This window comes from Anas acuta, chromosome 3, assembly GCF_963932015.1.
Source record: "Anas acuta chromosome 3, bAnaAcu1.1, whole genome shotgun sequence".
In the NCBI taxonomy this organism is placed as follows: domain Eukaryota; kingdom Metazoa; phylum Chordata; class Aves; order Anseriformes; family Anatidae; genus Anas; species Anas acuta.
The window spans coordinates 51,156,498-51,174,228 of record NC_088981.1 but is presented as its reverse complement, the minus strand read 5'-3'; the positions used below and the strand labels follow the sequence as shown (position 1 = coordinate 51,174,228).

At 38.7% G+C, this 17,731-nt stretch overlaps 1 protein-coding gene across 1 annotated transcript in view; it reads right to left on the bottom strand.

The window, feature by feature from the left end:
- The window catches only part of PCMT1 (protein-L-isoaspartate (D-aspartate) O-methyltransferase), a 33,838-nt gene that overhangs the window by 10,868 nt on the left and 5,239 nt on the right, over positions 1-17,731 (bottom strand). The window contains 4 exon segments of the mRNA XM_068677067.1: positions 4,807-4,927; positions 8,311-8,415; positions 10,476-10,507; positions 11,602-11,706. Coding sequence (XP_068533168.1) covers positions 4,807-4,927; positions 8,311-8,415; positions 10,476-10,507; positions 11,602-11,706 — 363 coding nt within the window.

The following is a 17,731-nucleotide window of genomic DNA, read 5'->3' as shown; positions in this document are numbered from 1 at the left end:
TAAATCTCAGAAGTACATATCAGAACACTCCAAAGGGGTGAGGAGGAGAGGACACAGCAAGCATTTACAGACTGTACACTTAAAGCTGCACTGCAAGTTGGAATGAAGCCCACACTTCATTACCCTGATTTAGTATCAGCTGGTATTTGAAGATGACAGAAGCTTGCAGCAACAAGAAGCAGAGAAAGGTGCATAGCTGCATTCTGCCTTAATATTAAAACCCTGTTCTCTACCCGTAAGTCTCACGTAAATGGAAGAAGTAAAGTTAATGTGAGAGCTACTCATAATCTATGTTTTGAAATGGAAAAAGGTAATAAATACTGGGTTGAGTCTGAAAGATGGCAGAGACCTTGGACTTCTCACTGGATAGTCTTAAAGGTAAAACCATTGAGATTACGCTATCAAGGATTTATGCGGGTCAAGACACCAGGGTCAGTAGAAAGGCAATCACACTGGCCTTTCTGACAAATGGAACTAAAAACAGAACAAAACAACTACAAAAACATAACTTTTTGATTGATGGCAAAAAGTGGGCAAGACAAAAATAATTTATTTCATTCAGCAGGTACTGAGCGCCACAAAACCACTTCCCGAAAAGCGACCCAGGTTTTCTAGTCACAATCTGGGAAGGGCAAGACAACAACGTAGCCATCAACACAGAGGGTGAACGGGACACGCATCACAGATGAAGCTGTTTTCAGTGCTAAAACCTTAAACACGTAGGACTACTTTCAACAAGGGCTAAAGGAGTCATTCTCAACCTCTTCATTAGTCTATAAACCAAATACACAAATGGGGAAGCTTTTTCACCTTATTTCAACTGCTTCAGCTGCCAACCCAATCAATCGAATGCAAAGATATTCTGGATGTGGAAACAGCAATTCTGAAGGTTGAGACATACAGACTTTTAAGATTGTCTAGGTTAGATTTGCACCTGAACTCAAACTGAAAAACTAAAAGCACTGTTCAAAGTCCAGCGACCTCTCTTTCGGTCACATAAGTACCTGCCACAAAAATATAAAGCAAAAAACTAATAATCTGCTCATGTGCTGCACGTCCTAATTCTCACAGTGCGCCTATTGCTTTTATTAGCATGTCCTCAGAAAAGGCCGACAGGAGGAAAGAGACTGAGAGGCCTATTATGGGGTAGGCGAAATATTAAACTCAATGGAGCAAAACTAATCGTGCCATTCAAGACTCAAATAACTGAAGTATCAGTACTGACGGTTACTCATGCGTGAGATACATATTAGGGCCTACAGAAAGTAGCCAGTCTCACATTCAGCACTCCCAGAAAAGCAGAATGGAGATTACACAAGTGAAAAAAAAAAAATCCAGAACCCTGAGGTGTCCAAAGCAATTGCAACCTCTGGCTGCTCTTACGGAAATCTGCTTGTCAAATACAAGACAGATAGAATCAGGAAAAAAAAAGTCACCTTGATTCTGCATCTGCAAACTTCTAACTGCAGAAACTGTAGGTTCCTTTGAAATATAGACAAAAAAAATTCCAAAGATCTTAGTTTTGGTAACTTGGAATAAAACTGTGTATGGGGTTTATGTGGCAAGGTTATGTAGCAGATGTTGGGAGGGGAAAGGTGTTATAGTTTTTGTTTCTCGTTGCCCTACCTTATTTTCAATTAGCAATAAATTAATTTTCCCCAAATAGTTTGCCTTGCCTATGACAGTAACTGATAAGTGATCTTTGTCTTTATCTTACCCCATGAGATTTTCATCTTTGTTTCCCCGTTCCATTGAGAATGGGGAATGAAAGAGAGGCTGTGTGGGCATCTGCCAGACAGCAACGGTGAACCCACCACAATCTGACACCCCAAACTATCAAACTATCACAGAATGCAGAGGAAAATAAAGTTTAATATTAACGCCCTCAACCACTGAAGAATGTTACAAGAGAGACTAGACCCTGAGTTAAGTTTTGAAAGATGGTGATTGCGAATATATCCACAGGATTTATACCAAACCAACAGGAAGCTCAGGACAAGTTAGGCTTTACACAAAGCTCTACCTAGAGTTCTCTAGGAGCAAAAGATGTGCATGACATTAAGCCATCTATAAATTCATGTTCAGTGAGTGCAGAAGTCCCAGTTCCCAGTCAGGAAGAAAAAGCAAAGAGGGTAATGAAGATACACTTCTGCTCCACACACAGTTGTTTGGGGTTTGCTGTTTTTGGACTGAGCTTTGACTTCTAAAGGGCAGTTGTCATTACAGATTAACTAAAAGTCTGAACAAGTCAAGAGAAATTCTGCACTGCTGCCAGAAGCCGAAACTTTATCAAACTTTTTGCTTTCTATCAACTCACAAAGCAGAGAAAATACATGGTGTCCATGGCAGATTTAATTTTGACCTCAATGACAGGGAGGGCCACGCTGACAGTAACAAGATACTTAAGTATCCAAGAGTGTAAAAGAAGATCTGGGCAGATTTTTGAAACAGTTTAAATCACGGAGTTTGTTATCTTTCACAACAGACCTTGAAACAAGACCCTGCAAGGCCCTTCTTACAGTCCTTAAGCTGGATGTGGAAGAGAACATGTTTCCCCAGCAGGTGAGGAACCCCCTAAAGCACCTTCTTTCCTCACATCACAAAATTCTGCCCAGCACAAGCTCCTCCTCCACAGCTTGGAGGCTGCCAAGCAAGAACCATCAATGATTCAAAAGAACCCATGGCTACAGGGCACCAGCTCCACCAAGTCAATTTTTATTACTGTTGCCAGGAATGACGATGGAGCTTCCAGTAATTCCAGCCCCAAATCTCTCTGCCCCTGCCAAAGTGGGTTCCACTGGAACATCCACCTTAGTGCAGTCAAGTGTATCATTTATAGTCACTTATATATTAGTCACGCAGTATGCCTCCTCTAAAGAGTGAGCAGTGAGCAATGTGTTACCCTATTCCTTCTGGCTATGTCAGCATCAGAGAACAGTGCAGCACAATAGGAGCAGAGCTGTACAACGGATGCACTGTTGTACAGATAAGTACAACATACGCCTGTGCAACATATGCATTTCAGGATGATTGCTGGTCTAGCTCTAGTCTTACTGGCTTAATACCCATCAACATTTCAAACTTACTTGGTGGCTTCTCAGAGCCCATAACACAGCCTAGTTTCATCCAAATGGAATCAAAGTTTGTACTCTCTAGGAACACGCTCATGGGAACCCAAGAGTGGCAAGTGCAAACATTTGAGAGATTCACCTCACAACCCTCTCAATCCAAAACAAAAACAAATCCACACTCCACAAACTAACATGGCCTAAGGATACCTATTGCCCAGTTCTGGGTGCAGTTGTGTTGCTTAGAAATTGGGGGGGAAAAAAAACCTGATGCTCCTGAAATGAAATTGTGGCGTATCCAAAGTCTAACAAAGGAAATCAAGCCTCCCTGTCAAAAGCCAGCAACTAACTGGCTTAGTCTTAATCTATACAGTTCCCACCACCAAACAGTCCTGGGTTTTCAAGGGTTTTGTTTGTTTGAAACAGCTCTGTCTGAATTCTAACTCCACTTCAAAGAGCTCCCAGGAATCCAGCACAGTTGAAACATTATTCTACTCCATCTGGTTCACAGAGCTGCTACTCCTCCCCCTGTATTTTTTTTTTTACATGTACCTCACAACAAAACTATTCAGAAGTCTTAGTCATCCTGCTACAGTCAAACACAATATAGATGATGACATTTGCTTAGAATACTAGACTACCAAGAGCAACAGAGTTTGTTTCAGGTATAACCAGAAGTGGAAAATGCTCCTGTACAGTATCAACAGAATTCATCCTCCCTCAACCCCCAGCAGTCTCAGTTACGACTTCTTTTTCAAGAAATTTAAGGCACAAGTGTTCTTGGTGACAGTCACTGTATCTTATACATTTCTATAAGTACACGTGTTGATCTGCTTATTTCTAAAGATGTATAAAGTCTCTCCTTTAGGAAAAAAAGACCAAGAACCAGAAAGGGAGTAACTAAGGTAAGAGCTGTTTATTACAAACCATAATAGTATTTTCAAGTGCATTTGTAAGAACAGCCCCAAAATAACCCAGACCTTCAACTTCTTTTTAAACTTAACCAAAAGAATGATAATGAAAGGAATGCTTTCCTCCTGCCAGCTCTGCATCTTCTGAAAAAAAAAAAAAGCCATCTTTTTTTTTTCCTTTTGTCATAGAAGTAATATTTACAATTCACTGTATAATTTTAGCATTATTTCCTCCCAGTAATGCTGATTTAAACTAGTTTGGTATCAATTAATCAATTGCCTAAAATAGAAATAGTATCAATTTTAAAAACAATTGAAAAACTGCAGAGATGCATACTGCCAATTACTATTTTTTTTTCCCACTTGACTCTTTGAGCGATGCTTTCTCAGTTACTATATCAGAAGTATGAAGGCATTGTTAAAGCATTCAAATTTAGATGACAATACATTTACTCAAGAAACATTGTGCATTGAAGCCTAATTTTAAAAAGCAAACTTAACACGACAGAGCTTCAGCATGAGAAGTATTTTCACCAGGAAACACTTCCATGTTAAGCTTCCATAATAGGAATGAGCACATATTCTTTAAGATTATCAGAAGCCATATTCTCAAAAGTGTGCAAAGATTTAAAAAAAATAATTTCAAATGCTGAAGGAAGATTTGAATTTTTAGATTTTCAATTGGCTCTTCCTTCCTTTGTTAATTGACTCTTTCTTTAACTTCTTATATCAGATTTTTTACTCACATCCAAATTCCAGTCATTTTCAAACAGCTGCTAGAAAGAATATCAGTTTAATGAATAAGTATATCAGAGTCTGATGCTCACCAATCAGTTTCACTCTTCCTGAAGACAGCAATGTGGGATCGTCTTTTTTGACATTATTTATTGAGTCATCTACTAGTTCTTTGATATGATCAATTCCTACAACTTGTCCTTTGGGACCAACCTGGAATAAAAATATACAGTTGAATAATTTCTGCTAGCTTTGCTTTATTTATAGAATCAGTATTTCCATCTCCTGAGCCCATTTCTCTAAAATAAAACAAAAGCAGAGAACTGGTAGTGTGTCTTCCCAATGTAAATACAACTAGTGCTTAGAATTACACATTCTGACTGCTAGAAGCAACCAGCAATTAAAGTTTGGCAGTACAGATTTATAGATGTTTGTTATAGTCATCTTTTTTAAGAAGTGATTCAGTTAAGTGGAGACTTCTTGCTCTGAATTTTTTAAAATTAAGTCCTATCATGAGTATTTGTATTACCTCCAATAGGAAGCAAAAACTTCAAGGACAAACACTAGAAGCAATCACCTTTCATTCTGAATAAACTTAAAGATTAAACTTTTGTTATTCTTTTTAAGATAAGACCTTACTTCAAAGAAAATAGTTAAGTCATGCATTTTGTTCTAAGATATGTCAAGATATTCTTTCAGAAGTATATACTATAGTTAATAGTCAGCAACAAAATACCTTCCACCTCTCTCTCATATCAATGAATCTTTCAGATTCACAGCTCTCTTCTGCAGGAAGAACAGAACTTTTGAGAACTCATAACTCGAAAAAGGTCACAAAAGATTTGTGTATCTTGATGGGAAAAGACCTACAAAACTGAATGTACTTTTACAGGCTATCACACTAACAGGAACTTCTCAATAATAGATATTTCTTCTGGACTTGTCTCTTTATTCCAGAGGGAAAAAAAAAAAAAAAAATAAAATCCAGTTTTGGAGAGAGAAGAAAAAAGAACCTAGATGTTAAAATCTGACCATCTTTAGCAGGATTCACTTCAAAGAACAAAATAGTAAATGTCCTGGCAGTCCATGCTATCATATAACTCTGTCCTTTAATGGCTACATCTGAATGCGTCAGTTATATTTCCGTATCTTACATTTTAATCTTGCTAAGACACGAAAAGTTAGTAACTGGTTATTGGTGTGATGGGGACTTTCTTCTGTTTCATTATAGACGAGCCCTATGTTAAAAACATAGAAAAAGCAGTACTACACTCTCCCCTCCCCAATGGAACAAGACTGGCCTATCTTTTGAAACAGAGCAAGACACAGGGCAAATTTTCACAACCACAGATTTGCAGGAATATCTGCCAGTCTGGCAAAAGATCCAGTGCACTCCCTTCAGTAAAGTGCATTATCACAGAAATCAAAATTCAGCAAAATGACCAACAGCTTGAAGTAGCCTGATTTAAAATAACAGCATGTCCAGCAGCACATCACAGTTTATGCTCTTTCTGAATCCTCACTGATCTAGAATTACCCCTGTACATTGCCCTAGAACTTAAAAGTGTACGTCATCAAGGCAATAGCAAAGTAGCATAACTGTCGGGGTCTCCATGGTGTGTTTGGAATAGAAATATACCCCACTCTCTTTATAGCTCCAGTACTTACAATTCGTTTAGTTTGCCATCAACCTTTAAAAGCGAATAATGTTACCTACGAAGCATATAAACTTTCGTGACAGCAGTTTATCACAAAGAACAACCATGCTAGTGTAAGCAAACAAGGCCTTCCCAGAAGTACCACAAATGAGATTATCATCAGAGGAGTAAAGCTGCCACGACATCAATGTGCAGTCAAATACTTGTGCTACAAATGCCTGATGATCATTCTAGATCTCAAATAGACTGAGAACATGTTCAGTAAGCACAGCCCCAGTTGAATTTTGATAGCAAAGGACTAACAAAAGTTTGAGAAAGGACATTTTCTGGAATGATGGTACTGTTGGAAAGATCTTTACAGAGGAAGAAAGCTGAGTCAGTGCAGCATATACACTGTCTTATCCTCATTCGAGTGGATGCCGCAAGATCTGCATTACACAGTAATCATACTACCAAAGAGAACAAAAGCATTTATCTACCACGTTCCAGCAAATGTGTCTGTAAAGCATTTGGTAGCATACCACCAAGGAGGAAAATTAGACAGGATTCAGAAGAGAAACTGGACGTTCATACGGTGATAAAAAGATAATGCCGTTAACCCTAGCAAAAATAGGAAGAGGTTTCCCTTTTGTGATAATTCTGACTTCTCTGCAGATTTTCAACTTCTCTTATATAATCTTAACAGAAAAAAAGCATACAACCACATGTCACACACCTTATCTAACATAGAAATTCTTCTATACATTCCTAACTTTAATGACATAACATGCAACTTTGACAAACATTTTGTCACTTGTTTATCACTCCATAGACTGGAGCTCCTGTGCACGCCACTAGCAATTGATCACTGACTACAAAGTTAGACCAAAAATAATAGGTAGAAAGTTCAAAAAGTAACTTTTAAGATTTACTCTGGACTGCAGTTTGGTGTACTTATTTCAACCTTTTTTTCTTTTAAATGGCAGTTGGTATTTTAAAATCCTGAAGATTTTGCTGGTGCATTGTCCAGTCAAAAACATTCTTAAATAAGTCTTAATGCACGAAATGCAGTCTCAACAAACCAATGCTTGAAAACAGTAAAATTTAAATAGTAAAGAAAACATAAAAGAATTTATCATATGCATCACCATATTCCAAATTAACTTTTCAGAAAAAAAAAAAAGGCATCAAGCTGGCAGTTTAATGAAGATCTCTGCTAGTTATAAAGCAATGGAAAAGACCTGGAACAGAGAAGGAAGAACTGATTATATTCTACTACATAAATAAGTAGGAGAACGCTAGTTACAGCTATCACAGAACAATTTTGACCATCTTTATTTCCTTGATGTAAGATGGGGTGGAACCACAGCAAATTCCTTATGCACAAGCTGAACAACCCAAGATGAAGTTACTTGGAAAAGATGTAAAAGGAATATAAATTAATACTACCTTAGAAAAGATTAAATGGGTACTTGCAGTGATACTGCCACAATATAGTTACAGGAAAAAATGCAACTTCAAAGACTATTTATACACATACAACTAACTAACTTATGGAAATGGGATTCTTTTACGTCTCATTAAGCTCTCATCATAGCAGAAAAACAAGACAATTATCACAATGAGAACATTCACAGCCACACAATATAAGGTAAAAATTGCACTGGGCAAGACAAACATATCCTTCCTTCAAGTTATACAGCATCCATTAAAATGTAATCAAGAAAAGACTTCCACTGAGGCAGTTTTGTCACCACCAGATGATTTACTGGACCCAAGCACCTAGTATCAGCTATAATTAGAAATAGGTACTGGTCACACCCAGGAGAGTAGTTTATTTTCTGTGTAATCTACTTCATCCCACTGTAAGAAGCCTGCATTTCTCTCCCCCCTCCTTAAAGCAGTTATGTTGTAATTCAAGCAGTTGTGATGGTTAAGCGATTAAACTAAATTTCTCACCATTCGTGAAAAGCATGCTGTAAGGATTCCACTTCCAGAACCTACGTCAAGTGCTTTGGCTCCTTCATGTAGCTGATCAGACAGAAGTTCAAGAGCATATGCGTGCTAAGGAAAGGAAAGAAGATGTCAAAATATTTTAAATGTAACTTCACCCTACACATGTTCATTTCTTCAGTGGTTCTGGACAATGCACAGAAAAATGTACAGAGCTTAAGAATCCTCAGAATTACTTTTTATTACCAAAAAAAGGCAGGAGAGAGTTAGCTACATAATTGCTGTTATTTCATTTACTTCAAGAAAGCATCTTTTTGTTTGTTATATATAGACACATGGTTATCCGACCATTCAGGCTTCTAGCTCGCACTCAATTTAGATACAGTTATTGGGAGAGACACCATAGATCAATTCAATTCTCTTCAAGTCTGAGGGTTCTCACTGTTCTGGTGGATATGGGCTATAGAAAATTCAGCTTATCATTGTGCCATATACATTGGAATATGCTGGGACAGATGCTAGTTAGGAAGAAGGCAGCTTTGGAGGACCAAGGAGAAAGGCTATTGTAGTTAAACTACCTCTTGTATTACCTGCACACTTGTTGGATCAAAGAGTAAGAAAAAAGTTGTGTATTAGAAAGGCAGAAAGACAAGATTCATATATGAGAATGTAGTAATCTACAGAGACATCCTGAGCTGTTTTGCTTTCTTACATAGCAGACCAGTACACAAACTAAGCTTACTTCACATGTTAAAAAAGCAATTTGTTATTGAGACTTGCTAGTTTAACCTCAGTCCCTGGAAAAGTTATGAAGAAGATTACCCTGGGAGACATTCAAAGCAGGTATCAGGCATAGTCAACATGGGTTTGGGAAGGGAAGATCCTGCCTCAGTAATTTAATTTCCTCCTATGAGAAGAAGGAAATCCACCCTATATCCACACGACATGGTGGATGAAGGACATAATCTTCCTGGGTTTCAGTAAGGCTTTTGATATTATCCCTCACAGCATCCTTTGGGACAAATTATCCAACTGTGAGATAAACAGGATCACACTGTGCTGGGTGCTGAACTGGCTCTATGGTAGAGCTCAAAGGGTCGTAGTAAATGGGGCTACAAGTGGCAGGCAGCCGGTTTCCAGCAGTGTTCCCCAGTGTTGTTCTAGGGCCAGTCCTGTTCAACATTTCTGTCAGTGATCTGGATGCAGGAGTGGAGTGCATCCTCAGCAACTCTGCTGAATGGGGAGGTGCTGTTGATCCCCTGGAGGGATGAGAGGTCTTGCAACTTATTTTCCTCACTTTGACACAGTATTTCTCTCTTTATATCCTTGAATACAATTGTTAACATTTCTACAAGAAACACTGAGTTTTTAATATTGATGAGTAGGAACATTCTAGCCCAGCTTGGTAGTTTTCAGTCAAGGGGAGCAAGCTTTTATTAACACTTTTAAACCATTCTTTACTCCATACGTTTTGATACTGGCCAAACATTTCAACAAAATATATCCTTCTATTAATTCTTCTCAAACTGAAGAATTACATCTGTGCTGCATTTATGTACTGAAGTCCCCTCTTAATGCTCAGCCATGACTGCCCTGGTCTCCAATTACTTGGGAAAAAAAAAAAAAAAAAAAAGACATCTCAGTCAACGGTATATTTTCTCCTGCCCAAAGAATTAAAGGCCTTACTGCAACACCACACCACAGAAGTCACTGTTATCCACTTCTGAATTTTTGTTGTTCTTTAAGTTACACAGTCAGAGTAATTTAGGTTGGAAAAGATCTCTGGCAATCCTGCAGTCCAACACTCAATTAATGTAGAGTTAAATTAGGCTGCCCAGGGCCCTGTCCACTCAGGTCCTTTGTATATCTAAGAACAGAATTTCCACAATCTGGGAAACCTGTTCCAGCGCTTGATTACCCTAAACATGAGTTTTCCCCTGGAATCTAATCAGAACTTCTCATGTTGCATTTTTCATCCACTACCCCTCATGTCTCTGTGTACCTCCGAGGAAAGTCTGGCTCTATCTTCTCTGCGCCCTCCCATCGGGTAGTTCACAAGCACATCACTGCGATCAACTGCTGGTTAAATTTGTTAGGAGAAGTATTTTACTTCAGGAGCATTTGGATCTTTATGAAATCATCTACACTAGTCACGTAAGTTTAAAGCTTACCATATGTGGAGCACTGATTGTTGCTTGGAAACCTGCAAGACAAGAAAGTGGAAGAATTGATAATTGTTCAGACAGCAATCTCACTATCTTTACAGATCTCAACTGTGAAATGGCTGCATAAGTACTTAACTCACTTCTGAAGTAGAGAACATCATCTGTAAGCTATGCCTTGTTGATTCTGGACAGGAAAATAAAAAGGGTTCTACACTTATCTCAGTTACAATCTCCACTTTGCCACTATAACTCCTTGATTTCATCTAGTAAGTTGGATTCGACAGACTTATGCTTCCCAGAATGAATTTTTTCTCCCCCCCTTGCTCTTGGACCCTATATAAACCCTATATAAAAACCAGGATTTGTTAGTGCGAGTTTGATGTGGCGGGGACCATAAAACCCCTGGAGACAATATTTCATCTGTTTTTCAGACAGCATACATACACCTCAGAAAAAACATGGAGGAACACTCACCTGTATTTATTTCTGTGCAGATATATAATTTTTGAGTGTGTATCTTAAAAGATTTTTTTTTAAGTTTCCTACAAAAATAATAAAATCCCATTACAATTCATAATGCTCACTACCCACTACTAAAGGGGAATGGGGGAAAAAAAAGGAAATTGGTATATTCATTTAATTCATCCTTCTGCCTTGCAACAGTAAAACCAGGAACTGAATGGAAAATAAGTGTCCTAAACAACTGTCCTATCAGATCTTCCCATTTAAAGCTATTTACCTGAGATATTTTTCTATGAAAAAAGTCTGAGAAACACTGCAACAATCTCAGCCGAGCCATTTCTATAAAGAAAGACTGTTTCTGAAGTATGTTGGGTATGTGATCTGGTTTTCCTTTTCAATATTTAAACATCAGCTGCACCTCCACAAATTGCTGTGGTTTAAAAAATGCATTCATACCTACACATTAATAACGAAGAGCAATATACTTGATGTATCCAAGTATGCCAATTGCATTCCAGAACAAACTGAAAATGTTGTAGTTAAAAGCTATTGAATGAACTGATAAAGAACTAAATTGCTTCCAAATATTAACAAAAATCCACATATATATCTGCCAAAGGCAGTCACTATTACACAAATTAGAACAATCATTTTTACAAAATGCTCTTACCTATAGACTGAGGAGAATCCATATATGGGTTGTATTTTGCATAATGGCAACGGTCTGTAGCCAGCATTACTTCAAATACCTTGTCTGATTTAATTATCCCATTTTCTATAAATAAAACAAATAAAATTGAAGGCATTGTTTCTCTTCTGCAGTCAAGACAACGTGAAATACGTGAACATATTCCTAACACTGTGAGAGATCACGCTACCTCATAGGTCCCATCAATTAAGCTATGATCAAATGCTGCTTAAGACAGTGAACGTGAAGCAAGACTCTCCCAGCAGTTACAGATGCTTTTCTGAAGCAACAGAGATCCTTTGCAAAGGATCAACTTCATGCATACTTTTGATATTCCTGAAAGTGTACTTAGTAAGAAAATTATAGCACACTCTATAAAACTAACACGATATACTTCGCATTTTTAGTGTAAGTAATTAATTATGGAAAAATCTACAAAAGCAGGTTAGAAACTCGAAGCCACGGCTTCCTTGCTTGATATTTTATTTTCAAGTTCCATTTCTCTTTTGTGATAGCAAAAGGAAAAAAGTCCCTTTGTGAAGGAACGCCTACAGAATCAGAATTCTTATGCAGGGGCAGACCATATCCAAGGAGTTTTCACACCAAAACACTCTGAACCTTTGTTCATTCTTCAAAAGGAAAGGGAAACAAAATGTCAGAAGCACTATGCAGTACAGTATTTTTTCTGTTAGTTTTATAGATTTTCTTTTTTAACATTTCTAGTTTTTGAAGCTCTGAAGAGACATTTGCAAGTAAAAGAAATGGTTAGAAAACAAATGGAAGAAACTAATCACTTGCATTGAAAAATTCAGGATAAACTCAAAATAATAGAAAATGCAAAAATGTAATGCTTTACTAACTAGCTAGTAACTTTAACCAAGGGGATTTATTTGGAAAGTTAAAAGAAAAAGATAACTTTAACACTTTCAAAATCTAAACCCAAATGGAGTAAATCAGATGAGGGAGTTCTGACATCGTCTTAATTGAAGTTGCATCCTTTTTTTAAAGCCCCACCAGCAGGAAATCCCCTGTGACCAGGCCTCAGCTAACTTCGACAGTGGTGTCCTGACTGCTTACAGTGTGCTCCCACAAACTACTCTCAGCAATCACAGTTGTGTTGGATTTTTGTCAATGTTCTCCCCCCTCAGCCCAATCCACTGCCTGTATCCAGGGTTTCATGACCCTGTATAAGAGGTTTTGATTCAGAGAGCAAGTCACCACTACCACCACCCCCCAAAAAATAAATAAATTTTGCTTTTTGTTCTGAATGCAAAGTACCAACTAAAACTGCAACAGCAATATACAACCAAATTATTAAGGAAAACAGCAATGCTTTATAAATGTTTTTTTTTTTTTTTTTTTTTTTAAAAAAAAAAAAAAGAATGATTTCTATATCTGGTAAGCCTCAGAAAAAGCACATGCTCCCCTCACAGATTACACACATTACACATTTCTCGTGCTGTGACTTCATTTATAACTGTCTAGTACAGTCTCAGTTAGAAGGAACTCCTCATTTCAGTTCATGTTTTTTCATCTGAGACACAGCAAGCATTTGCAGCAGTTCCTAAGTTGACATACTGAGCAAAACAGTACCCTGAAACCAAATAAAAACCAAAAAAATCAACCAATTAACACAGTGGCATTGACAACGTAAAATAGTATAAGAAAAAGCCCTAGCCACTCTGAATTAGTTACAGATCAGTTCAGGAAATTAAGCATAAGAAAAAAAAATCCCAATTTTACTATTAGCTTCTCATTAGGTATCATCAAAAACTGATTTATCTAAAATAGTTGTACCTAAAAAAGAAAAGAGGGACGGGAGAATAAACTAAGCTGATTATGGCAGAAGTGAAAAGAAAATTTCTGGGAACTAAGAGGGACAAAAGCAAGCAGCTGAGAAGCAGTCAAGAAAAATCCAAAGTTGCAGTTTGTTCCTTTATGCCGTATTGTTACCTATGCATCTATCTACACCATCTGCTCCTTCCTTTTGTGCCTTGGGGAAACAAACACAAGGAGAACAAACAGATCAAGCTTGAAAGAGCAACCACTGAATGGCCCAAGCAAGGCTCTATGGTCAGGCAGACAGCCTCCCCTAGTTTTCAGGGGACTGTCTCTATACTACCATGACTGCAGGTTTTTTCCACACCTCTCCTTTCACTCTACCCAATGATCTGTTCCTTTTTTTTTTTTTTAAAAAAAAAAGAAAAAAAAAATGGTCTCCATGTCTGCCACTTCTCTGATCTATTCCTGTCATCTTTCTACTTAGTGATACTCTAAGTAGAATTCCTGGCATTTACCAGTTTTCTTCTGCCTCCATTACATTACTTTGTTTATACATTTTACCCATGTTTCCTCTCTAACTTAATTTCCTTACAAGAGCTCTACGGATGTCTGCGCAAGACAAAACCTGAAATTTTATTTCAGCCGAAGCAAGCTTAATTTCACCAAGTGTGATGCTCCCACCAACATGCAAACAACCCAAAAACTTGGGAGTGGTAATCACTAATATTCTACAAATCCCCAGTATTCAGGATGCAAATATTTCAAATATATGCAAATATTTCAGCAACTATTCCTGAGATTTGCTGACTGTAGGACTGTCTTTGATTAGTGCCATCTTTTTCATCGGTGAAGCAAGTTAACCAAACTTGGAGTCCCCAGCAGAACTGGGGAAGAGCTGGATCTCATGGCTCAACCACTTACTTCAACTGTTAAATAATGCCCCTCTTCATAAAAAATAAACCCTCTTAGCCACAAACGTGGAATTACACAGCATCATATTATCCCTCAAAGATAAATTCTGCTTTTTCCATTTTGTTTGGAGAACACCAGAATGCAAACAAACAAAACATGACCACGCTCTCAGAACACAACTGCTATTTGGTCCTAGGCAGAAAAAAAAAACAGAACAGTAAAATTTAGAAGGGAATTAAGAAAAGCAATCAAGACCTAAACAGTTTTTGTCCATGTTGATGACAAATACTTTTTCTTTGTCTCATGATTAAATATAGAGCAACACAGCAACTGGAAGGTACTGAACTCCAGCGAATGTCTTCTTGCTGCAGAAGTCAGTCCCTAGACAACCAACTGTGAGTATCTTACTTCCATCTGGAATCAACCTTTTCCAGATTCTGAATTGCCAAGAAAACACAAATACCCCCTAGAAAAGCCAATAAGAGAAGTTTATATTGCAAAGGCAACGTTCTAATTTTGTGCTCTCTAAATGCCAAGAAAGGCAATCAGCAGTAAATTATTTATTAATAAAACACCAATGCAAGATGTTTTGTATATCTTAAAAGGAAGTTATATCTTAGAGGAAAATCATTCCCAATTGAGCACATATAAGTTGACTTTGTTTCCAGCGATGACACGCACAGGAGACCTCTTCCTGCAGTTCCAGCAGACTGCTGGGTTCAGAGGCTTTTGTAACCACCACTGCAAACAAATCAGCTATTAAATTATACAGTGTTTGTAAGCAAAAGCTAATACACAAACAAACTAGGATAGAGCCTGAAATCAAATGTAAGCCCTGTTAGCTACACCAGCACAACCCCTAAGAGGGAAAGAGCTGGTGCCAAAAGGTAACCACTTAATAGTAAAGCACGGCCTGCAGAGTTCAAGAGTTATTCTGCGCGGAGGCTGCAGCACTGACAGCTTGACATAATTGGAGCATGTTTTGAAAACTCTGGTCTGCTTCTTTTCCATGAATAACGCTGGGAAAACAGGAACAGAGCTCACAGAAGAGCTCCCTGTGCTTGAAGGTGGAAATATACCGCTGCTGAATGTAAGCTGGGAAACCGGACGGCTGGCTGTCAGGGAGCAAGGGAAGAGCGAAGCCTGACAAGACCGGATGGACTTGCACCAAGAAAACCACTTCTCTCTTTATTGAGCAACAGATAAGTTGCAGAAGCGTCTGTCTTTCAAGGAAACGCCTACTTCACTGATGAGTCCTGACTGTTGATCAAGCAAGCTTCCAACCTACCCAGAAAATACCAACAGTCAACACTTATGCTGATACTAGCCCCCGGATGACAAAAAGGATGTCTGCTGCTGCACGAGCTCACTACAAAAAGCAGAGCTTGTGCTGCTGCAATGGCCTGTCGCGGCAGAGGAACACCTCAAACACCTCCTGGTGCTGGCTGTACAAGAACAATATGCTCATGAAGATCCCCTAACCATTTACCGTGGGGCTATTTCAGCATGAACATCGCTCAGTTTCTCCCTAGACGACTTCCTCCATGACCACTGCAAAGAACTGCACTTATGGAGACAACCTGTCAGTGAAGCAGTGACATTTCACAAGCATAGAGGTCTTAACGCATGATGCAAAGCATATACAGCGCAGCGTGGCAAAAGGTGAAATGCAGTAGATTACTTCAGTGACAACTAACAGTTTTCAGAGGGCTCCACCTGAACCATCCAAACCAGCCAGGAGCTTTCCAACAGAGAGCAGGCTGGGCTAGAACCACAGCTTGATTTTCAATGCTGTTCAATTGAGAGCTGCTTTTTAGGTTGGGGTCTTTTTGCTAGGGAAAAGAAACAAAAAGATGAGAAAGCAACCACTTCAATTAACAGAGTTTTATTTAAGTATCAAGCACAGTAAGCTTTCACTGTAAACCATGAACACAAAGAAAGCACTTTGAACAAGAAGTGATGGATCAGCACCCAGAGATGCAATAAAGGACGCTGGTCCCAAAACATACAAACTTCTTTGTGCTAAAGAAACCAAGTAGGTGTTTGCAAAAGAGCGTTTTTAAACCACTCATACATACAAGTCTCTTGTGCTTTGCTTACACCTTAGAGAGTAACTGCCTCAAATGTTCAGCTGCAGGTCTGCTGTCACCAGGACAAGGCTCAGAAATAACAAAGGCTGCACAGGGCTAACTGGATGGGATCAGTTGAGACTGTAACTCAGAGACAGAACAGTGACAAAGACTGAGGGAAGAAAGGAAGGGACCACCACAGCTAACCTTGGAGCCCAGAAATTAAACTCAAAAGATGGAATCTCAAGAAAATCCCTAAGAGGAAGCAATTAAATAAATAAAGCTAAGCAAAACACAGGTGAAACCACATGAGAATCAACAGCTAAACATACTAGTATAGATCCTCAAGATCTAGTTAAATACAAGCTTACCCTCAAAAATTTCCCTTCTATTTCATTTGAATACTCCTTGTCTATTTAATAGTGACCATCTTTGAAACCAAAATGGGAAGGTTGGTATCACAGGTAACAGTTCTCTATCCACGGATCTGAAAGTCTGCAAATGACTAATTTAGGCACATTTAACTGCAGCTGTATCTTTCCCTCATACTTGAGAAAAATGTTGCAAAGTAGGTATTAACAAGTTTCTCCTGTGTGGATAGGGTGGAGGAAGGCATGCTAGTTCTTGCCTTACACCTCTACAGCATGTATCTCTACCCCAAACACCACCCATAATGCCATCATGTTTCTTGAAACACGACATCAGTCAATCTACATCAGCATCTGTCTGAGCGAAGCAGCTTTTGAGAGCACGTGAAAGAATTAAGTGCCTTTAAGTTAGGGTTCAGCCTGCAAGAACACAACTGCATTTTCCAATAAACTGTAACAGACTGGGTGCAGATGAGGGAGACCACTTCCAGGCACATCTTGATCCCTCTGCATTTAGGTGGACTGATCTCCACTTACAAGTCACAGGGGGTGTCAAAACCAAGTTCAACACAAAGTGGCAACAGCCACCAGTAGTTTAAAAAAAAAAACAACAAAAAACCTCTTGCAGCAGTTCAGATAAACAGCTGGGTAGGACAAGCAGATAAGGAGCTCTCCTCACAGTAAGGCTGGAGGCAAGGCTACTTCAGGAGCTTTAGCAGGTCTTTAAGGAGCAGAGATGCTGCACACCTCAACCTCTGCAGCAGATTTGCCGGCCTGATTTCAGGAGAGGCAATGCTGTCAAAACCAGCAGCCAGACCACATCGGCTGTTGGTTACTTTGAAGGGTGTTTCATTAAAACAGGTGCTAGCGCTATGCGATAGCTGAGGGAAGATCAAAAAAAGTAAAAACCATCAGCAAAATGTGACCCAAACTCTCAGAGCATCCAAGCATGGTACCCTATGCTGAACCAACTCGCTTCCC